At 38.7% G+C, this 25,122-nt stretch overlaps 1 protein-coding gene across 7 annotated transcripts in view; it reads left to right on the plus strand.

Moving 5' to 3' along the window:
- The window catches only part of LOC122687615 (amyloid beta precursor protein), a 288,333-nt gene that overhangs the window by 109,350 nt on the left and 153,861 nt on the right, over positions 1–25,122 (plus strand). For all 7 annotated transcript variants that reach the window (XM_043893224.1, XM_043893225.1, XM_043893226.1 and 4 more), the window contains exons 4-5: positions 10,384–10,496; positions 13,958–14,151. In XM_043893224.1, the coding sequence (XP_043749159.1) occupies positions 10,384–10,496; positions 13,958–14,151 (307 nt within the window). The remainder of the gene's footprint in view (positions 1–10,383; positions 10,497–13,957; positions 14,152–25,122) is intronic.

Here is a 25,122-nt window from a genome sequence, read left to right on the forward strand (position 1 = left end):
TTTACAGAATTTTGTTGTTTCCTGTCAAACCTCAGCATGAATCAGCCATAGGTACACAGATATCCCTTCCCTTTTGAACCTCCCTCCCATCTCCCTCCCCACTGCACCCCTCTAGGCTGATACAGAGCCCCTGTTTGAGTTTCCTAAGCCACACAGCAAATTCCTGTTGGCTCTCTATTTTACATATTGTAATGTAAGCTTCCATGTTACTCTTTTCATACATCTCACCCTCTCCTCCGCCCTCCCCATATCCATAAGTCTATTCTCTATGTCTGTTTCTCCATTGCTGACCTGTAAATAAATTCTTCAGTACCATTTTTCTAGATTCCATATATATGTGTTAGAATACAATATTTATCTTTCTCTTTCTGACTCCCTTCACTCTGTATAATAGGTTCTAGGTTCATCCGCTTCATCAGAACTGACTCAAATGTGTTCCTTTTTATGGCTGAGTGATATTGCATTGTGTATGTATACCACAACTTCTTTATCCATTCATCTGTTCATGGACATCTAGGTTGCTTCCATGTTCTAGCTATTGTAAATAGTGCTACAATAAACAATGGGATACATGTGTCTTTTTCCATTTTTGTTTCCTCAGGATATATGCCTAGGAGTGGGATTGCTGGGTCATATGGTGGTTTTATTCCTAGTTTTTTAAGGAATCTCCATACTATCTTCCATAGTGACTGTATCAATTTACATTCCCACCAACAGTGCAAGAACATACCCTTTTCTCCACACCCTCTCCAGTATATGAAAATGAAGCTTAAAAATGAAAAAGTTAAAATTACCTTATATTTTCAAAAAGTTTTTTTTTTTTTAGCAGAAAGGAAAATGATAGTTGCCAGGGGCTGGGGAGAGGAAAAGCAGGAGTGTCATTCAGTGAATGTAGAGATTCAGTTTTGCAAGGTGAAAAATTTTTAGAGATTTTTCCTACTATAAGACATGTATAGCTAGCACCACTATGTTGTTTAGCCGCTAAGTCATAACTGACTCTTTGCAACCCCATGACTGTAGCCCGCCCAAGCTCCCCCGTCCCTGGGATTCTCCAGGCAAGAACACTGGAGTGGGTTGCCATTTCCTTCTCCAAGTAAACATCTTTTTAACACAACTTCTTTTCAGTTGACAGTAATTTCACAGTTGTTGAAAGTCAGAATCTTGACATGGAAGTGAATAGGTATGTCTTATCGAAATCTGATGTGGAACCTTCAAATTTTTTTTAAGTAGGCATTGCTCTAAGTTTTAGATTTAATAAATTTTAATTTTAATTTATGTTAATTAGATTTAATAAATTTTATATCAGTTTGTATTATTTTATTAGATTTAATAAATTTTAATATTATTTAATTTTAATAAAAATTGAGTGGATATTCCAGGGGATTGCCATATACCCCCTCACCCAGTCTCCCCTAATTGGGCTGGCCAAAAAGTTCATTCAGTTTTTCATAAAAGCATGCAAAATCTTGAACAAACTTTTTGGCCAATGCATTATTAATATCTAGTGGTACATTTCTTACAGTTAATGAGCCAGTTCTGATCCATTATTATTAATACAGTCTGTCCTTTATTCATCCTTCATTTATGTCCTTCAGTTCAGTTCAGTCACTCGGTCGTGTCTGACTCTGCGACCCCCTGGACTGCAGCACGCCAGGCCTCCCTGTCCATCACCAACTCCCGGAGTTCACCCGGGAGCTCACCCAAACCCATGTCCATTGAGTCAGTGATGCCATCCAACCATCTCATCCTCTGTCGTCCCCTTCTCCTCCCGCCTTCAGTCTTTCCCAGCATCAGGGTCTTTTCCAATGAGTCAGCTCTTCACATCAGGTGGACAAGTACAGGAGCTTCAGCATCAGTCCTTCCAATGAATATTCAGGACTGATTTCCTTTATGATTAACTGGTTTGATCTCCTTGCTGTCCAAGGGACTCTCAAGAGTCTTCTCCAACACCACAGTTCAAAAACACCAATTCTTCAGCGCTCAGTTTTCTTTGTAGCCCAACTCTCACATCCATACATGACTACTGGAAAAACCATAGCTTTGACTAAATAGAACTTTGTTGGCAAAGTAATGTCTCTGCTTTTTAATATGCTGTCTAGGTTAGTGATAACTTTTTTCCAATGAGCAAGCATCTTTTAATTTACGTCCTTAGTTTTTATCTAAAATCCTTTCTCTGTTCCAAGATCCCCTGCAGAACACCACGTGACATTTACTTGCCAGGTCTAATCAGCACTCCATGACGGTCTGTCATACTTTCCTCACTGTTGGCCTTGGCAATTTTGAGGAGTAGTGGTCAGGCGTTTTTTTTAGGATACTTCTGGTGGAATTTTCTTATGCTTCGCCTGGGGTTATGGGTTTCTGGGAGAGAGACCACAGAAATAGAGTGCCTTTTTCATCATATCATATCAACAGACCCTGTGATCAACAAGATCTGTCACTATTCCTGTTGACTTTGATCATATGGCCGGGATAGTGGTTGTCAGGTTTCTCCACTATAAACCTGCTCTTTTCCCCTCATTGTGTACTGAACTCTTCAGAAGAAAGTCACTAGGCATAGCCCACAAGGAAGGAATAGAGAATTTTGCTTCACCTCCTGAGGGTCTAGATGATTTTGAATTCTGCACAGGGCCTTTTACCACCCATTTATTTATTCAGTTTTAGTAACTCATAGACAATTTATATTTTGTGTTATAATCTAATATTACTTTTATTAATTTTATATATATATAGTTGTTCCAATTTTGGCCTTTGGGAGCTCATTCATTTGGCTCCTGTGCTTATTTGAGATACCCTCTTTTATTGTTTTCTCCACAAGATGCTCCAGACTCATATGTTTTAGACCCCAATCCTAGAATCCTCTATTTCTCCAAGGGACTCTAGTTCCTTTTATTGCAAAATAATATTAAAAATAGAGACCTGGGCACTGGGTGTGCTCATTGCTACTAGAACATCTGCTTTTAGGTGCCTCTCAGAGTAAGGCATTATATTTGTGTTGAGTCCAGCTTGTATGAATATTTCTGTAGCTAACTATCTGTATCTATATTAAGCCTAATATGCATTCATCCTTATGGCTCCAACTCTGATCTGTTACTTCATGGATCTTTCTGGCTCCTCCCCTGGCTTATTTGTAAATTTCACTGACAGGAGCAAGCCTGGTCCTACCACCCACCTTCTAGTTACACAGTTCTTCAATTGTACACTTGCTGAGCAGTACCAGAATTAATTCATGCCTTTGTGAGGTTTTAAAAAGCTGCAAAATAGCTAACAAATGATTGTTTTGTTCCTGTCTTTTTATAACCTATGTCCTCTGCACTCTTTTCATCATCTTGCGTGGTTAGTTACTCAGGCATGTCTGACTCTGCGATCCGATGGACTATATAGGATATTCCAGGCAAGAATACTGGGGTGGGTTGCCATTTCCTCCTCCAGGGGATCTTCCTGACCCTGGGATGAAACCTGCCTCTCCTGTGTCTCTTATATTGGCAGGCTGATTGTTTACCAGTGGGCCACCTGGGAAGCTTTCATGATTATAAGACCATTGTTATTCAGAACCTGGGTCAAACACCATTTCTCTCTTACACGCAACCTGCCATTTGTGTATGTAAGGGAGACTGGGCTCCGTTCACTTGAAAAGTCAGAGAGAGGGTTTAGAAGAAACTTGTAGGTTTCACTTCTTTTACCTTTTGCTCCTGGCTTTGCCGATTTTCAGGAATCCCATTGCTAGAATTCTCCCTCACCCTTTCCTTTAACTCCTTAGAGACAAGGAAGGGAGGTTACACCTTGGGGCAGAAATCCAAAGACCTGAAATGTTTCTAGCTAACACCAATTTAATCTTTGTGAATTCATAGAAACACCATTTATTCATTTGAGATGTCTGTCTTGAAGAACGTACATGTAGTTCTGGAAACTTATTCAGTCTGTTCAGTCCCACTCCTACTCAAACATTTAGGAGACTGGGTTTTGAGAAATTCTGCTCTTTGCTCTAACACCCTGACCCACCTTCCCTCCATGCACCGGGATTCACAGTCCCTTTGGTTTTAGTTGTAGTGCTTTTACTCTCTATCGTCTTCCTGGAATCATCTGTCTTTTGTAAAGGAACATAAAGAAACTGAAAAGTACATTTCTGTCTTCAAATTTCATGTTGTGGGAGACTCTGTACTTGCCTGATTAATATTCAGTCCTGATCCTTCCTTTCAAAAAGAATTCCAGATTTTCCTCATTCATGGAGACAATGTGCTCGACCAGAATTATTGTTTGCAAACGCCCTCACAGTTCAACGTGGTCAGATGACATAGCTCTGGTGGATGGGATGTGGATACTGGGTGGATGTCCCTCCCACGGGAAACAACAGAGCTTTAACAGGGGAAAGGAAAAAACCAAACAGAAGACCTTTATCCCTTGACCTGTTCCTGCCTGGAACTTGGATATGAACTCTTAAGATTCTGTGGCTATTTTGTGATCACAGATCATGATGAGAAAAGCCAACACACGGAGGATGCAGTGCAGAACAGAAAGATGTTGCTGAGTCACTCGGTCATCTCCAACTCTTTTGCAACCCAGTGGACTGTAGCCTGCCAGGCTTCTCTGTCCATGAAATTATCCAGCCAAGAGTACTGGAGTGGGTTGCCATGTCCTTCTCCAGGGGATTTTCCTAACCCAGGGATGGAACCTGTGTCTCCTGCATTGCAGGTGGATTCTTTATCACTGAGCTACCAGGGAAGCCCCAGCGCAGAAATACAGGAATAACCTAGTTTCTGAGAGCATCATAGAAGATCTGCAGCAGCTTCAGCCTTAATATGAGACTTACAAGAGAGAGAATTCCATCATGACTTTATGCTGCTGTTTGTCCTGCATTCTCTTTTGTGTTTACCATGCATTCCATTCTGTGCAGTGGAATGCATTTTTAACTGTTTTATATGACTTGCTAGTTAATTTAAGTCTGGCTTTATTGTTCCGTTGACCACATCGTAGATCACAACATTATTTTATAGTCTAAAAGTGAATCCACTTTTATAAAAGCCAAAGAGAAATTGGCCAAGTAACCCAGTTTGACCAGACTTCAAAAAAAACAGTGAGTTGAGTAACCACACTTGGATTGGAGTCCTGAGGTCCAGATTTTCAGGCCAGTTGCACTGCCAACTGGCTCTGTGGGCAAGCCACTTGACCGGGGTTCTTTTCCTTTCATCTGCAAAATGAGGTAATTTGAATAAGACAGTCCTCTCAAAGACCACCTAAGAGCCAGTGGATCGATGCCTGCAGAGTCCCAAATGAATTCGGTGCTGCCCTTTACCTTGCCAAGACTTTTTAGCTAAGAAGCCAAGCAGAGATCTTGTTCCTTAGCTGTGAAAATTCCTTTTCAACTGGAGTGTGTGTAATATAAATTGTAAATGTTTAAAACAAGAAACCAGGTTGTGTGATTACCAGTAAATATGCACAGTTGTATATTGAATTTAACTAATGGGATTGTTTTTGTTGTTTAGTCACTAATTCCTGTCTGACTCTTTTTGCAACTCTATGAACTGTAGCCCACCAGGCTCCTCTGTCCATGGGATTTCCCAAGCAATAATACTGGAATGGGTTGCCATTTCCTTCTCCAGGGAATCTTCCCAACCCAAGGATTGAACCCATGTCTCCTGAGTAGGCAGGTGAATTCTTCACAACTGAGCAACCAGGGGAAACTACTAGGATTGAATGATGCCAAATTCCTAAAATTGAACATTAGCAGAAAGATGATTTCTCACTAGGATACTTAATTTATTGTGGGCTCTTTCACTTGGATTCTGTTCTTTTTTTTTAACCTGAGGATCAAACCAAATAAACAGAAATTTTGTTTTAAAATTAAAAGTACTATGTCTTTAACAGATGAGCTTCCCTGGTGAATCAGTGGTAAAGAATCTGCCTGCCAGTGCAGGAGACCCAATTCAATCCCTGGTTCAGGAAATGATCCCTGGAGAAGGAAATGTCTACCCACTCCAGGATTCTTGCCTGGGAAATTCCATGGACAGAGGAGCCTTGCAGGCTACAGCCCCTGGGGTCACAAAAAGTCAGATATGGCTTAGCGACTAAACAGCAACAAATAAATGGGTAGCTGATGTATATACCACAGGGAACTCAGCTTAGTGCTCTGTGATGACCTAAAGGTGTGGGACGGGGGTGGGGGGTAGTGGGGAGCAGTAGCAGGAAGACTCTTGAGGGCGGGGATATGTGTATACATAGAGCTAATGCACATTGTTATGCAGTAGAAAGTAACACAGCATTATAAAGTGATTATTCTCCAATTTAAAAACATATAGAAATAAAATGCAAAAGATAAATAAAAGTAAAAGTGTGCATGGCTCTGTGTGGAAACTCCAGGAATAATACTATCAGATTTTTTTTTTCTTTTTAGTTAAAAAACTATTTCTTAGAGCAATTTTACATTCTCTGCCAAACTGAGTGGCCACTACAGAGAGTTTCCACATAGCCCCTGTTGCATCATAGTTGGGTTTTTTTGTTTTTTTTTTGGTAGCATAGATTTTTAAGAGTAATGTTTTTAGAATTAAAAAGAGAGAAAAGGTAAACCGTATTAAACTAAACCAGATTCTGAGAAAGGATTTGTTATATTTTTAGCACTTCTCTTTCATTCCTTATTAAAGAAATTTTAACAGATTTTTGTGGTTTAATTGCTTTAACATTTCCAATGTGTAGCATTCTAGTATGTGCCATCAGTTTTGAAAGTAATATGAACAAGATTGTAAAATCCAGTCTTTGATGAATTTTATTTTAATGTTAGAGTACAATGAGTTTTCTATTTTGCCATTAGTCCCGAGGGCCTATTAAATAACCAGTATTAATCCTTTAAAAAAGCAATCTCATTTGAGGGACATACATTTCTTGGCTATGTGCAATATTAGAAACCTAAGGGCATCTTCACACAATGAAATGAAATGTCATTTTCCAAATAAAAAATACAAATCAAATATCCTTTTATTAAATTAATGTCATATGTGTCCTTTTGATGAACACTAGATTTTACCGAGGTAAATATCTTCCGGTGACTTTGACTTTGCATTAAAATCTACTCCTTAGCAGATTGGCCTCAGGTCAAGTAATAAAGGACACTTTTTCGTTTGGCAGCTGTTATCCACTTTGTGCCTCAAGAACTATTTTAGGACAAAGTTGCGAGTATCCGATATCTTTTCCTGATTGTCTCATGAACTGATTTAGTAGCTTTGGCCCAGGCATTGAATCTTCCCAGATAATAACTACTTGTAAAAAAATAGAAAAACATTGCTTAGTAATTCTGATGTTTGTAAATATGGCAGTGTGTGTGTGTGTGTGTATGTGTGTGTGTGTATGTTAGTTGCTCAGTTCAGTTCAGTTCAGTTCAGTCGCTCAGTCGTGTCCGACTCTTTGCGACCCCATGAACCACAGCACGCCAGGCCTCCCTGTCCGTCACCAACTCCCAGAGTCCACCCAAACCCCTGTCCATTGAGTCACTCGATCATGTCCAATTCTTTGCAACCCCATGGACTATAACCTGCAAGCCTCCTCTTGTCCCTGGGATTTCCCAGGCAAGAATACTGGAGTTGGATAGCCATTCCCTGCTCCAGGGGATTTCCCCAACCCAGGGATTGAACCTGGTCTCTTGTATCGCAGGCAAATTCTTTATCATCTGAGCCGCCAGGGAAACCCAGATATATATGGTAGTATGGCTTGACAGTGCAGAGCTAGTAAATCAGACAGGCATCTTCAGGCCACTGTCAATTCTGGCCTCCTGTGGCCTTGAAAATGGGATGTCTCGGGTATAAAGTATTCTTGCTATGTTTGATTGCCTGCCCTGAGAAACCATGAAGAGTCCACTTGGAGAAAGATGTGTTGGTTTTTGATGAGGTTATTTTTGTTTTCCATTCGCCCAACTCATCTTTTTTTTTCATCTGTTTTTTTGTTGTTTGATAGTATTCCGAGTAAAAGCAAAAGAAAAATATGACATCGTTTGCATTATTATGTCATTTCTTTCCTTATAATTTACATCTTGATGTTTGTCTCTGGGGCTTGGTTATAGCCTTCTCAAGGTAGGTGGCGTCACATGTGTTTCTGGGAAAGTGTTAGTCACTCACTTGTGTCCCACTCTAGGGATCCATCACACAGCTGTCGTGGAGCTGAATTGCAGTGATGCACATGGAAAGCCAGCCATTTCATGGACTCAAAGTTTCCTTCCTCACCAAGTAACACCCACATGAAGCCCTTGGGGGCACTATGTCTCATAATTCTTGCATTCTCTGTGACCCACAATGCAATGCTGTGGACACCATCAATTGTTTCAGAGATTTGAGGAATAATAAGGCTCTTTATCCCCTGTGATTTGCTTAGACTTTTACCTAAGTATTATTTATTAAAATAAATACTTAAATTTCATGAGGCATCGTGCATGTTTGAACTAGAGACAGACTAAAATGCATTTGTAGAAAGAGAGTTTTAAGGAATCCTTTTGTTTAAAGGGTTTGGAAAGTTGCTTATTTTCCCCCCTTCTTAGAACCTTTATCTCTTTGTGTATCATTTGAGAAAATTTCATGTAACATAGTATGAAATTTAAAAAATGGTTCTTGTCTTTGCTGACGTGTGGACAACTTATATTCCTTGCTTGTTTGTAGTTGTTGGTTTTAATCTGTTCTTGCATGTCTTGCTTGAAGGATCATGGTACCTTTCTCAGTGGTCTCCTTGCTTACTCATCATCTTATGATAGTAGTCCATCTTTCACTTGATTAAAGAGTTTATCGTTTGGAAATCAAACGAGCACGACATTACTGTTTAAAATGTCCTGTGGCCTGTGTTGCATCCAAAATGATTTAAAACCTTAGACTCTAAAACTAGAGTCCACCATATTTCTCCAGTCTTTTATTTATTTCTGGACATTTTTCCCTACCTACCTTATGTTCCAGCTATAGTGGACTTCTGCCTCTTCTACAGATATGCTTTGTCCTTTTTTCTTTCTCTGAACAGAAGGTTTCCTTTTGCCATCTGTCCATTCAACTGTCCATCCATCCATCCAGTGTGCTCATGTTTGCTAGAACTAGACCATGGATTGGTAGTGGAATGTAAACAAGATAGATACTGTCTTAACGCATTCATTCCTACATGGCCCATTCCTGTTCATCCATTTAGGCTCATTTCTACAGTTATTTCTACTTTGAGATCATCCCTGTATCCCCAAGCAGATGTGTTCCCTATATTGATCCATCACTTTATCTCTGTTATAGCATTTAATTTCTTCATTCACCAAGACATTTATTGCCTACTGTGTGCAGAATCTATACTGAAATTGGGGATACTGTAGTGAACAAAGCAAATAGAAATTAAGCCCACAGCTTACACAGTATGTTGTAATTATCCAGCTTAAATATTTATGAGAATGTGAATTCTTATAGGACTTCAGGTAATATCTTTATACCTGAAGTACCAGCAGTACTAGAAATAATTTGCATGATATACAATTTAAAAAAAAACTATAGCAAAAGTCTAAGGAACAGTTTTCATAATTTAATTGAATTAAACTCTATGAAAACTATCTGTATTTGGGCTTCCCAGGTGGCATTAGTGGTACAGAACCCACCTGCCAATGCAGAAGATATAAGAGATTTGGATTCATTCCTGGGTGGGGAAGATCCCCTGGAGGAGGGCATGGCAGCCCACTCCAGTATTCTTGCCTGGAGAATCCCATGGACAGAGGAGCCTGGTGGGCTCCAGTCCACAGGGTCACCAAATGTATTATGTATGCTGTTTGCTGTTTTAGTCACTAAGTCATGTCCAGCTCTTTGCGACCCCATGGACTGGAGCCCACCAGGCTCTTATGTCCATGGAATTTCCCAGGCAAGAACACTGGAGTGGGTTGCCATTTCCTTCTCCAGTATTATGTATATAAACATACAATACACATATGTGTATGTATAAATTTTATTTAGAAAGTCGAAAAATGCTAACTTTTCTGTTAGTTTCAGATTAATATGTCCAAGAAAGAGGGGTGGACAATTATTTATTTTGATTCTTCTCAAATGATCACCTTGGCAAAGTCAATCTGTAATTTTTTAACCCTAGTTGCAATTAAGTGGCAGGTTTTTGTATGATTAATTCACAGAGATTCATGTTCAATAAATTAAAATTTCACTTTAAACACATAGAAAGTATTTAACCATCAAGGTAATGTGACAAGGAACTTGGCTGTTTATGGCAGCAGGACTCAAAATTCTAAAGATACTTCTCCTTCCTGGTTTGACTACTTCATCATTCTAAAAGCAGCGTAACTTCTCTGAAGTTCTTTTAACCTGTCTTTCCTTGATACCATCACCGGGATAAGATCCCTGGGATGCGGACGGAATGATGTAAAGCTGTTTTCTTTGTTTGCAGTTGGTGAGTTTGTGAGCGATGCCCTCCTCGTTCCCGACAAGTGCAAATTCTTACACCAGGAGAGAATGGATGTTTGTGAAACCCACCTTCACTGGCACACCGTGGCCAAAGAGGTACCCGCCCTTTCATCTTCCTCCTTGTTAAGTGATAGTCTCCTAGGCCTGATGCACAGTGACACTGTTAGGGGGTGTTTGGAGGCAACAGCTGTCTGTTGATAAATGTGGCTTTTTTTTAAAATTATTACGTTAAAAATAGAAATCTTCATGAATATTTTAAGAGGCTATCTTGAGACAACAGCTGTGTTGATCAATAAGTTATTATTATTATTTTAAAAAGCTATCCACGAGTATTTTATGTTTAGTTAGATTTGTTATGCTATGTCATATGTTATAAATTAGAAACTGTAAGTTTATACTGTCTAAAAACCTTAAAATATATCTTTTAAAAAATTTTTGTATTTATGTCTTATTTTCATTTGGCATGTGCCAAGTTTTTATAGTTTAACTTTTTTCTCTGTTATTCATTGGGGAAGACAGTGGGTAGAGGAGGAAGTAGCTTGTCCAATACTGACGTGAAAGGTGCAGTTAGATCTGAGTTTTGCGACCAATTTTGTGTTCAGCGAGCCACGCTGCCACCATCATTTCTCCATAGTGAGTAAGTCTATGGCACCAGTTCTGACTTTTGCTAACCCCCTGCTTTTAGCAAAGCCAATAAGACATAAGCAGTTAGCATAAAATGTCACTTTTTGATATTATTGCCTTTAAAACTGCTTTGTCCCTTTATTACGAAGTTTTTCTGATAAATTTATATAATTTTTTTTTCTTTGTAATGAAATCAGTCTCCCAGAATTAAGCTCCTTGGTTTAGCTCAGTGGTCCTCAAGTGAGGTCAGTTTCGCTCTGCATCCCTTCCCAAGGACGTGAGCCAGCGTCTGGAGATCGTATTGGTTGTCACAGTTTTTTTGTGACAAGGGATGATACCACTGGCATTTGGTGGCCAGGGGCCAGAATGTTCTGCTAAGCATTCTTCAGTGAACAAGACGAGTGTCCCTTGCCCTCTAGAATGATCTGGCCAAAAACGTCAGTGGTACTGAGGTTGAGAAACCCTGATCTAGCTCCATTTAGCCATTGCATCATACATAGCCTTAAAGCTGTTAGGCAAAAAACACCACGTAGGATTCAGCATTAATTTTGCCTCTTACAAAGTAATATGTTGTGCAACATTGTCTCTATATAAAAATGTTTCAGAGCTAATTGATATTAAGAAAACAACCTAGATGATTTAAAGCCCAGTACCCATCTGATTGGGCTTCCCAGGTGGCTGGCTCAGTGGTAAAGAATCAGTCTGCCAATGCAGGAGATGCAGGGTCAGGAAGATCCCCTGGAAGTAAGAAATGGCAACCCTCTCCAGTATTCTTGCCTGGAAAATTCCATGGACAGAGGAGCCTGGCGGGCTACAGTCCATGGAGGCATAAAGAGTCAGACATAACTTAGCAGCTCAGCACACACACACACACACCCATCTGACTACCTCAGTTTTCATTTCTTCTTGAGTTAAAAAATTTTTTTTTGCTACTGAGAAACAAAATAAGTCTAATTCCTATGAGGTCAAAGTACACTCTATAAAATTTCATTGTTTACTTATGTGTGTTGAATTATTAATCTTTCCTCTGTCACCACTGGGTGCTTTCAAAGCTTTATGTTGATTTTGGTTTGTGGGAATTGACTATGCCAAAGCCTTTGATTGTATAGATCACAATAAGCTGTGGAAAACTCTGAAAGAGATGGGCATACCAGACCACCTGACCTGCCTCTTGAGAAACCTGTATGCAGGTCAGGAAGCAACAGTTAGAACTGGACATGGAACAGACTGGTTCCAAATAGGAAAAGGAGTACGTCAAGGCTGTATATTGTCACCCTGCTTATTTAACTTACATGCAGAGTACATCATGAGAAACTTTGGGCTGGAAGATGCACAAGCTGGAATCAAAATTGTTGGGAGAAATATCAATAACCTCAGATATGCAGATAACACCACCCTTAAGGCAGAAAGTGAAGAAGAACTGCAAAGCCTCTTGATGAAAGTGAAAGAGGAGAGTGAAAAAGTTGGCTTAAAGCTCAACATTCAGAAAACTTAAGATCATGGCATCTGGTCCCATCACCTCATGGCAAATAGATGGGGAAACAGTGGAAACAGTATCAGACTTTATTTTTTTGGGCTCCAAAATCACTGCAGGTGGTGATTGCAGCCATGAAATTAAAAGATGCCTACTCCTTAGAAGGAAAGTTATGACCAACCTAGATAGCATATTAAAAAGCAGAGACATTACTTTGCCAACAAAGGTCCGTCTAGTCAAGGCTATGGTTTTTCCAGTGGTCATGTGTGAATGTGAGAGTTGGACTGTGAAGAAAGCTGAGCGCTGAAGAATTGATGCTTTTGAACTGTGGTGTTGGAGAAGACTCTTGAGAGTCCCTTGGACTGCAAGCAGATCCAACCAGTCCATCCTAAAGGAGATCAGTCCTGGGTGTTCATTGGAAGGACTGATGCTGAAGCTGAAACTCCAATACTTTGGCCACCTCATGCGAAGAGTTGACTCATTGGAAAAGACCCTGATGCTGGGAGGGATTGGGGGTAGGAGGAGAAGGGGACGACAGAGGATGAGATGGCTGGATGGCATCACCGACTCAATGGGCATGAGTTTGAGTAAATTCCGGGAGTTTGTGATGGACAGGGAGGCCTGGCGTGCTGCGATTCATGGGGTCGTAAAGAGTTGGACACGACTGAGCGACTGAACTGAACTGAACAAATCCCAGGAAAGCGACAGGATTTGAAGGAGAAATCTTTAATGACTTTTAAGTTCTGATTCATAGCAGAGGATAATTTCTTCTTTTCCCAAGACTGTTACTTTGGAAGTGAGCCAAGAGAGTTGCAGTTTCCTAGAATGACATAGATCCAAGTGAGAGTACCTTCCATCCATAAAGGAAGTGGAAGTGAGTTGGGATATATATGTGGAACCATCACTATTTCCTGATATGCTGACGAGGCTGGAAAGAGTTGATTCTCTGATAACTGTTCACTGTGGAGGCTTCTTCTACGTCTTAGCTCCCAATTTGTTTCTACTCCTATTGTTTTTATTCGTTTCTATAATATAACAACATGTTATTGCTTATTCCCTAAGTCATATGCGACCCTATGGACTGTACTCCACCAGGCTCCTCTGTTCATAGGATTCTCCAAGGCAAGAAAACTGAAGTGGGTAACCTTTCCCTTCTCCAGAGGATCTTCCTGACCCAGGGATTGAACCCATGTCTCCTGCATTGCGGACAGATTCTATGCTGTTGAGCCACCAGGAAGCCCCATTACAACCTATCGCTGTTAAATAAGTATCAAAAGTTAAAAATTAAGGGTACCAAAGTCACTTGTGCTAAAGAAACTACTGCAAATCCACTCAAAAAGCAAATGATTCTTTCCACTGTAAAATTGGTCTCAATAGGGCTGGTCTTGCTATAATTGGATTTTCTTAAAATGAAGCACATTTACTCCAGCACTTGCTGTTTTCTCCTTACTTTTTGTAGACCTGTAGTGAGAAGAGTACCAACTTGCATGACTATGGCATGTTGCTGCCCTGTGGAATTGACAAGTTCAGAGGGGTGGAATTCGTATGTTGCCCACTGGCGGAGGAAAGGGACAATGTTGACTCGGCAGATGCAGAGGAGGACGACTCAGACGTCTGGTGGGGTGGGGCAGACACAGACTATGCGGATGGGAGGTAAGGCAGCCTTTGCGTTTCGTCTCTCCTAGGTGCCAGAACATCTAACATGTAGTTTTGTTTCCGCTATAAATGCATGTCTTTCTATTTCTTATTTATATGCTCTCTCCCACTCCCATTGAAGTTTGCTTTTATGGAATAAAATCTAACCATGAAGTTCTGTTCTGGTTATAGCCTACCGTTTAATTTTAGTATATTTAATCAGCCATCACTGAATTAATTGTAACTATTTTATTTTACCCTCACAAGTTGGGATCAAAATTCCACTGGTATTATAATAGGTCACTGGCGGTTCTGCAGAGACTTGAGATCTGGGTGAATGACATGGCCATCTGTTTTGGTCTGTAGTTTAGAAATTTGGGGAGGGGATTTGGGGATTATTTCATCAGTCATTGGCTAAATCTGAATTTTTGTTAAGAAGGATTTTGTTTCTGTTTGCGTGGGTTTTTGTTTTTGTGGGTTTTTTGCCTTTGTCATCTTGTCCTTTATAAATGAGGTCGGAGGCAATCATAAATGTTTGCTAAAGTTCTTTGACTTTGGTTTCTGTGATTATTAATAAATGTATTTTCACCTTATTTTCTTTGGCATCTAAATCCCATAATTTGTAGATTCTTATTTTTAATTGAAGGCATCATTTGTATTCAGATCATAAAATTATAAAATCTGAATCTTTGGGTTAGAAAGGCCATCTGGTTTAGTCACATCCCCAAAAGTGATGATGATCTAACACTTCACTTTTTCCTTCAGTATTTTCTCAGATATTCCCAAATGTTACAAATTCCCAAGTAGAATATTAAATATGACTTGTAGGGCTTATAGTAATTAATGTAAAGTTTTCTGACTTTTATGTAATTAAGCACAGGTGTTTTAATAATATATTTTAGAACTTTTTTAGTTTTTTTTTTTAATTGGAGGATAATTACTTTACAGAATTTTGTTGTTTTAAAATAGTTTTATAAAAATACAAATCTATTTTACAGATATATAAGAATCTATGTACACTGAGGATCCCTAACTGTCATTTTTATCAGTTAATAATGCAGGCTTCTCTTTGGTGTGTTACCCATTGTTACCATAACTCTCTTCTTGTTAATTAAGCTTACTTGTGTTCCCTCTTTTACATGATTTAGAAGAATTGAGTTCAGTGTAGCAGAATAAGCAAATTCTAAACCACAGGAGAAAGAAAGAAAGGAAAAGTGAGCTGTATGCTTACAATATTTCTTTATGTTTCTAAGAGATGTAAGTTAAACAGTATGAACTCCTTCTCCCGGGGCAGGAAACATCAGTGAGAACCGGGTTTGTCAGTGGGAAAGCTTCTGAGCGTTGCATTCTAGCCCATGGTTGGCTCTCTCCCCTGTGTTCCATGTGCCGGCTATAGAAATGTCCATTGGTTTGGATTTCATTGCTACTTTGTCTGAAAGTTGGAGTTGCTTAGTTTTTATTGATGGCTTTTTCATATTCTTCCTCAGTCATATGTGGATTTGAAGGCTTAAGGGTGAATTTGTGAAAAAGTTGTCCTGAGGGCTCTTACCACCGGATGCCAGTGCAGTCAGTATTAAAAAGGGAAATTTGGAGTTGTTCAGCCATTTATTTTCTTTTCTCCTGGTTTGTTGGATGCATGACCACTTCTCATCACTGAATTGACTCTGTACTTAGTAAACAACCCAGATGATGGTGAATAAACCAAGACAGCTCCATGGCTGCTCTTAAAATCATATGGAGCCAGCTGTGTACTTGTAACCCTATATCAAGGCTGTTGACCCACCATTCATGATCATTCATACACGAGGGACTTTTTGTAATTAAATGTGGGCATTTGTGCTTTTCCTGAGAGTGACAGACCTTTGCCAGACTCTCTTCTGTATTTAATGCATTTTTTTACATCTTATAAAACCTACTGTTTACTGGGAATAGATTTTGATGTGTCTTGATCTTTTCCTCCTACCCTTCTTCTGACATACTGAACTAATTGAAAGTGTTACTAACATTGTATCTTATGAAACCCTCTTCAGTGGCCCATTCTTTTCCTACATCCCATCTCACTGGTCCTGGAAAAGAGATCCACAGCGCTTCCCCTTCTGGCCTTGAGTCACTCATTTATTTATTATGAGTCTCTCATTATTTATCCATGTCAAAGTAGGTAACTATACCTACTTCGATACCCATCCCTCTGGTTATGTGTCTTCTTTGTTACAGTCACCAAACTATAGAACACCAGTATACTGTTTTTTACCACTGCTTTTGTTTTTCTTTTAATTTATTGCATTATCTATTACTGGAGCAACTAGTGTATTAAACTAGATTTGACACTAGGACCACAGTCTTAACTGAAGGGCTTAGACAAGAGTAGGTCATATGGTCATCTTACCTATTTCTGTGTTCAGTAATATCACCATCCAGGTTGACATTCAGTTGAAATGTTAGCTGGACCTTTCCTGATCCCCTACATTTATGTGCCGTTCTGCGGTCTGCAACAGTTATGCCTTGAACCCTCTCATCACTAAGAGATGCTGCACCCAGAGGGTCTCCAGCTTTGACATTACTCTCTAAATACGATCTTCTGATCTTAGACCTAAAATACTAATCTGGTCCTAGGGATTTCACCCTAACTTTATAACAATCACCTCCCTAATTCAGGCATTTAGTTCATTTTCTTCTTCTTCTTCTTCTTTTTTTTTTTGGTTCTTTCTGGCCAGGATGGACCCAGGGGGTAAGGATTTTTACATATTCCTTTGAATATCCTGGATTTATTGATACCCTTAATATTTTGTAAAGATATTTTCATCAGTTCTCCCTATATGGGGAAAATTAACTTCCCCCTTTAACTGCTTCTGAGCTTTCTAAGGTTGATGTTTAATCCCACCAGTTAATTCCATTTCTTATTCATGCTGTAACATCAGCTGGGATATTAATGTTACTGGATATACCTAATCATCACTATTTGATGACCTAACATCATTAAAAAGACTGCAAATAATAAATGCTCGAGAAGGCATGATAAAAAGCAAATCCTCCTTTTGTTGGTGGGAATGTAAATTGGTGCAGCCACTATGGAAAACAGTATGGAAGTTCCTTTAAAAACTGAAAATAGAAACCATGCCCACATGGTAACACACACTAGAGACTGACCTTGTGAAAGTAAGGAGTGTGAGAAAGTATTCGTTAATCCCTTTAAGTTAATCCCTTAAAGTTCATGAAAGGAGACTACTGGAAAGAAACCCTGTGAGTGTAAACAATGTGGTTGATGATTTGTTTCTGAAAAAGTTTTACAAAATCATGAAAGAAATCTCACTGGACTCTATACTTGGTATTGACCTATGTGGGATAAGAATCTGAAAAGGAGTGAATACATGTCCATGTGTAACTGACTGGCGCATCCCAGATGGCACTTGTGGTGAAGAACCCACCGTCCAGTGCAGGAGACGTAAGAGACCTGGGTTCAGTCACTGGGTCAGGAAGATGCCCTGGAGAAGGGCATGGCAACCCACCCCAGGATTCTTGCCTGGACAATCCCATGGACAGAGGAGACTGGCGGGCATGGTCCATAGGGCTGCACAAGAGTTGGACACAACTGAAGTGACTTAGCATGCACCATATGACCCAGCAATCCTATTCCTAGGCACATATCTGGAGAAAGCTCTAATTCAGAAAGATGCGTGAACTCCAGCGGTACTCACTGCAGCACTATTTACAATAGCCAAGACATGGAAGCTGCTAAGTGTCTATCAGCAGATGAATAGAGAAAGAACTTAGTGTGTGTGTATGTGTGTGTGTGTGTTTGTACACAGATATGTGCTGTATGTGCTTAGTCACTGAGTCATGTCCTACTCTTTGCAAGCTCATAGACTGTAACCTACCAGGCTCCTCTGTCCATGGGGATTCTCCAGGCAAGAATACTGGAGTAGGTTGCCATGCCCACCTCCAGGGGGTCTTTCCAACCCAGGGACTGAACCCAGGTCTCCTGCATTGCAGGTGGATTCTTTACTATCTGAGCCACCAGGAAAGCCCCCAATAGAATATTACCCATTTATTAAAAAAGAATGAAATAGTGCCATTTGTAGCAACATAGATGGACCCAGAGATTATCATAATAAGTGAAGTTAAAGACAGATATGGTATCACTCATATGTGGAATCTAAAATATGTTACAAATAAACTTATTTGCAAAACAAAAATATACATAGAAAACAAACCAATGATTGCCAAAGCTAAAGAGGGGAGAGAGGGATAAATTAGGAATTTGGGATTAGCAGATACAAACAACTGCATGTAAAATAAATAAACAAGGTCCTACTGTATAGCACAGGGAATGAATGATGTTGAATATCTTGTAATAGCCTATAATGAAAAAGAATACAAAAAAGAATATATATATATTTATAATTGCATTACTTTGCTGTATACTAGAAACTAATGCAACATTATAAATCAACTCTATTTCACTTTTCAAACTAAAATTTTTTAAAAAAGGAAAAAAAAAATGGAACTGGGGGAAAAAAAGTATTGGTTAGAACTTAATAGAATTAAGATATCAAGTCACTTGCACCCCATCATTTTTGAACGTGTTTTTCTGTGAGCCCTGCAGGCACGTATGCCTTCATTCTCTTCTGGCAAAGCTAGTGGGCAAAATGAGAGAGATATTACATCACTGACCCCCACACAAGCTGGGGGGTTCCAGAACAAGCCTGCCTGTGACACGTCAAATGCAGGATCACAATAAGAATTTCACACATCCTGCTTGACAAGTCCTTAGGAGACACCATATGACTTGAAAAGGGAAAAAGAAAAAGGAACTCTGCTCCTCCAGAATAAAATTTGATCCACAGCTTAATGCGCTTTGTTGACTGGTAGGTAGTGAGATTTGTTTTGGAAGATGAGTGTTATGCTATTGCCAATGAGGCATTTAGAGGAACATTCTTTATGGGATGAGCTCTGTTTTATGACCTCATTTGAAAAAGAGGCAAGTCTTTTCAAGGATTGAGTAGAAACAAATCAGTTACTGTTCCCAAAATTTATTTGTAAGTAACTCAGTGTTTATTCCTCAGTGTTGTAATGATTGGAGTTTCCCAGGTGACACCGGTGGTAAAGAACTCGCCTCCCAGTGCAGGAGACGCAAGAGACTGGGGTTCCATCCCGGGGTCGGCAAGATCCCCTGGAAGGGGGCATGGCATCCCACTCCAGTTATTCTTGCCTGGAGAACCCCATGGACAGAGGAGCCTGGTGGATACAGTCCGTGGGGTCACAAAGAGTGGGACCCAACTGAAGCAACTTAGCACGAAATGACTGTTCTCAGGCCACCTCAGAATACCTAATTATGTGATCAGTAATGCAGCTTACTTATGTTAATAGAGTACAGACTCCAGCCACCTTGGGTGAGAATTTTTCCATGGGAAAATTCCCTTGAAAAACTAACATGTAAGACCAGTCACATAGCCAGTCTAACCTTGAGAGTGAGGACCTGGAGATGCTCCCATCTGGAACAGCAGAATCTGACGAGAAACCGCATAATTCACAGGGGTTGATGAATTTTGTAGAGCAAAAACTTAAAGGCAGACCCTCTAGTTCTTTGATAAAAGCCTTTGCCTCTCGGGACAATATCCTTACATTTTTTTCAAAGCAGAATCAAAAGACATAGCTTCATATGTTGAGAGTTGCAGGCATTAGTGAGAATGTGCTAACAGGTAACCTCATATATCTTCCTGGATAATTAGATGATTTTTTTTTCCTTTTGATTGAAAAAGGACCCATTATGATTGATCTAGATGAGTGATTGCTTGTGCCTGCAACTCAGCATGTCCTTTGAGTCTGTGTTTTGTAGCTCAGGATGGTTTCCTCGGTTATGTGTGTCGAGGGGGGCGGGGGAGTGGTGAACATGCTTGTATGTGCAGATGGGACACATAATGCCTCATGACGTTCACTGAATCAGTTCTGGTGATCACCTTGGCCTGCACTGCCCTGGAAAAGCCAGGCGCGCATCAGTGACTCTCTGGGTGCAGCAGGCTCTTTGTATTAATATAATTTTTGTTTTTCAATTATTTTGCAAACGATTCACAAAAATTAAAAGGATGATGAGCAATAACTTCATTTAGAAATTTTAGTAAGAATTAATATAATAAATATCTTAATTTTTTTTTAATATCTTAATTTGAATTAAAACTTAAATACAGTTAAGCTAGATTTTTATTTCATCTCTTCCTGGTTTTGAAGGTAAGGATTTCCGAAATGAGCAGTATCCTTTGAATAAAAGTAGCAGCTAATCAGCCCCCAGGCATGAACCCGAAGTATAACCATGTTAGGAATACTGATTCCAGGATCAAATACATCTCTAACTCAGTTCTGACCTCATACTTCCTGGTCGTTTTGTTGCACCTGCATTTTCACTTGATAATTGTTAAAAAATCAATACTTTTAAATTTAAGAGTTCATAATTTTGTTGAAGAAAAAGCAGTGCTATCTTCTATTTTATAAATTAGAAAATATTTTCAAGTTTGGATTTATAAACACTCATGAACATCATTAATCCAGTCCTTTTTTTATACATTTTATGTTAGTTCTTCTCATCACTTTTAAGATACTCTTGCATTTGGTATTTGTCTACTTCTGAACTGGTTCTGTTATATAAACATCATAAAAATTTGTTGCACACACATCATAAAGACGGAAAGAATACTACCACATGTTTTTAGCAATTTTAGCAATAGTTTCTGTTTTTGTTGCAAAATACTGAATGATGTCATCCTTCCTGTAGAAAGACTGACTGAATGAGAATATCATATTTTCTTTTTGTTCTTAGAAATGAATTGCTTACCTTGCAGTTTTTGGGCTTGAGAAAATTCATCTAGACCATCATCATCTGAAGAGTCATGGTCTGAGGTTTTGCTTGTGCAATCAATTTCAGTTATCTTCTGATTTGTTTAATAATTGTAACACATCTCCTGTCAATTTTCTCTCATTTGCCAGTGTGGAAAATGAGAATTTTTTATTTTCACTTGCATGCAGTGAAAGTCCCTAGACTTCTTTCATTGCTTCTTGAAAGATGATGCAATATTTTGGGAACAAAGTAATAAAACTCTGATAATTCCCCTATTGCATCATCTTTCTAGGCAATTCCCTCATTCTTTTATTTTAGTATTTGGTCTTCTTAGCACAGTTGAAATAATTAATGAGTAATGATGAAATAATTCCTGGGGTGATAAAAATAGAAAGATTGTGCAAAAAATCTTAGGTATCAAAAAACTCCAGTTGATTGATATGGTAATCACAACCTAGTATGAGTTTCATTCCATTTAAAAATTATTTTAAGAAAGTGTGAAAGTCAGAAATATGGACCCTTAGATGTAGATAGAACTGCTCAAAATGAAATTTAAAATGTAAAAATTATGTTCAGTGGGCCCTGGTGGTAGGGTTAATAGCCTACCCTGTTTATTCAAGAGATTGCATTTATTCTGAGGCCTGTGTGACTTTTATTAAATACTTGACCTAATTTTCTATAAGCCAGATACTCAGTAAATATTTGAGTTAAATTGAATTGGCATTCATGTTAAACACACACAAAGACATAACTGGGAACTCAAGGTTAAGCTAATTGGGCTTTAAAACAAAAACTACCAACGAATATCATTCCAGATATGCAAGAATTAAGTGCAATTGCATCAGAAGTCTCTAAAGCCAGAAATATTGGGGGAAAAAAATACGAGGCAACAGGAATATTTATAAACAGCACCTTTACTGTAATTACTAATTGAATATTTTTTAATTGCTTCAATAAGTAAAATAAAATAGAATAAAATGAAATGAAATTGGAATTGTAAATGAAGATACGATGCATCTTTATTTGAACTTTCCAGTAAAAATCCATTTGAGAGACTTTCTTATTTGAACCAGCAAGCATTTTTTGTTCCTTAGTGTCAAACTGGAGCTCTTTATTAGAAATAACAGTAGGTATTAATAATAATTTAGAAAATAACAGTAGACAAAAATTTTAGGAAATACAAGTTGTCATGAGATAGTTTCAGCTCCATTAGCTATTGGCAAGCATTGTGATTTTAAAAATAAACAGACACTGCTGTGGGACTTCGGTGACTCAGCGGTGAAGAACCTGCCTGCCAAGGCAATAGATGCAGGTTCCATCCCCGGGTCAGGAAGATCCCCTGGAGAAGGAAATGGCAGCCCATTCCAGGATTTTTGCCTGGGAAATCTTATGGACAGAGAAGCCTGGTGAACTGCAGTCCATGGAGTTGCAAAGGAGTCAGACACGGTTTAGTGACTAACCAACAAAGCGCTGCTATATTTAAAATGATAACCAACGAGGACCTCCAGTATAGCACGTGGAACGCTGCTTATGTGGCAGCCTGGATGGGAGGGGAATTTGAGGGAGAAGGGATATATGTATATGTATGGCTGAGTCCCTTCATGGTTGGCCTGAAACCATCACAACGTTATTAATCAGCTATACCCCAATGAAAAATAAAAAGTTTAAAAAAAAAATGAGTAAACAAACATTAGTTTGGAGCAGTGATTCTCAACTGGGGACAGTTTCATTCCCAAGAGACCTTTGGAACCATCTGCAGACATTTTCAGTTGTCTGGGTTGTGGGGCAGGGGATCAGAGGCTCCTGGTGTTTGATGGGTGGAGACCAGGCTTAGTGCTAAACATCCCATTATACACAGGACGGCCCCACAGCAAAGAAGTCAGTAGAGCTGTGGTTTGAGAAACTGGTTTCTTCAGTAGTGGAAAACTAAGGAAATTATTCTTTAAAAAAAAAACCAACTTCCATTCCAAGCTTTTGTCTTACCCTGATCTCCTGTGGACAAAAAAGCAAACAGCCCAGGAGTCTGCCTTTTGAACACAGCTTTTGTGCAGATGGAAATGTTTGGGATCAAAATAAACCTTCCAAACCTAAGTGCATCGAGAACTGAAAGAATATTCCCAAATGATGGATGATTAAGGCTTCTTATTTGCACCTAGTTACTTCATTAAATCCAATCATTATGTCACTTATTTTTTTCCTTTTCTTAGTGTCGCTTCTATTCATTTTGACTGTACTAAGTACTAGCATATTTTCTGCAAAAAAAGATCATGTTCAAAATATTGGAGCATTTAGAGACCTGGCAGACTAGCTCCACTGAAGTTATTTTCCCCTTACATCTGATTAAAAAATATTTAAAATATGGTGATTTTTCAGAAGGATTTGGGCCAAAGAGAAGCACCTGTAATTTGACTTTATTGTAAGTTCCACGTTTCTGTTTGTTCTTCTTTTTGTTTTTATTTAGTTATCTTTAAAATGTAAAATTTTCATTTTTAAGTAACATCTAGATATTTTAAAAATAATTTTGTACTTTTCATATGTATCTCTTCAATTATGTATATTCCTTCAAGATTTGTTCACTTGTGTCATCACTGTCAGATTTTTTTTTTTTGCTTCTTTTTTTACATTACAGAAGCCAAGTTTTTGAATTCCTTAATATTAGTCTAGATTTGCCTCCCAAATTAGGTAATAATTGCTTTAAAATAGCTTTCCAAAAATAGGACAACTGGGTTAAAGATATGAATGTTTTGACAGCACTTAACATTTATTTAAATGTTTATGCCCATTTACAGTGAGGTTTGGACAGCAGGTTAATTTATTTCATCATTGCATATTCACCAGTATTGGATTTTTATCATTATAAAGAACATGACCCCTTCCTTATATCGTCAGGTTTTCAGACTATGAATGTGACGAGGGCATGGACTAAATTTTACTGCCTTCCTATATCCTTGTCTGTACACAAGTAGTAATAATCGTAAGAGACACTACATAATCTTGCTATGTGCAAACCACTGTTCTGAATGCCTTGCATATATTAACCTGTCTAATGTTCACAGCTTTTTAATATCTGTTAGTTGTTTGTAGACTGATTTAATGAATGTTATTTGGGCTTTTCCTATGCCGGGAACAGATTTGTCCTGATTTATCTCTTCTTGAGAATTTACATTTTATTTCTTCTGCCAAGTAAATATTACAGGTATTTCAAGTGTAAAATCCAACAGAACCCTTCTGTTGATTTTCATTCCATTAGTTCTACGTTAATGAAATGTCATTAATAATCTACACTTGTCTCCTTCAACTAAATTTCTTCATTCTACCTTAAGAATACTTATAAATTATAACTTTAAGAATGACTAGCTTATTCACTTTTGATCAAAAAAGTTTCAGAATAATAAATAATTTTGATTAAATAATTTATATGTGAGAGACATTAAACATTTTTGATGTTTACTGATAGTATAGTATATGCTGATTCCCTGTTGTTTAATCTGCCCTAGTTGTGAACCCTCGGTCGGGGAAGTTGGGGGTGGTGGTAGAGTCTAAAACTTTGTGTGCTTAGCAGCTCAGACATGTCCAACTCTTTGTGGCCCCGTGGACTGTAGCCCACCAGGCTCCTCTGTCCATGGGGATTCTACAGGCAAGGATTCTCTAAAGCTTTAGATTAGTTTAATACAACGGGAAATGTGGAAAAGTATGTATACATTGGGACACATGCCTCGGAAAAAGACGAGCTGTTTCTCAAGTTCTTGCTTTTTATTTATTTGTTTGCAGGGACAGGGGGATGTGATTAATGAAGGGACAGAATTTATAGACCCAACTTCTACCTTAGTAGAGGTCTCTTCAATCTAATTCTCTTTGAAAGGAAAGAAGGGCATCTTATTCTTATTGAAAGGAAAGAAGGGCATCTTATTCTTATATCTGTATAAATTGTTCCACAGAGATTTGTCCTTTTCTTGTAAAGAATGAGAGAAATATACATAGAAATTACATCTCCCTTTGGTCAATATCTTGGCCATTTTAATGGTGTTATTGATTTGATCACATTATTTGAATCAAATAAGATAGGGGTGGATCTGATAATAGAGCCTTTGAGCCCATCATGTTAACCTGACTATTTATGAAGGGGAAATGATAGTCCAGTAGCCCCAACTCAAGGTAAC

Source organism: Cervus elaphus, chromosome 31 (genome assembly GCF_910594005.1).
Source record: "Cervus elaphus chromosome 31, mCerEla1.1, whole genome shotgun sequence".
NCBI lineage: Eukaryota > Metazoa > Chordata > Mammalia > Artiodactyla > Cervidae > Cervus > Cervus elaphus.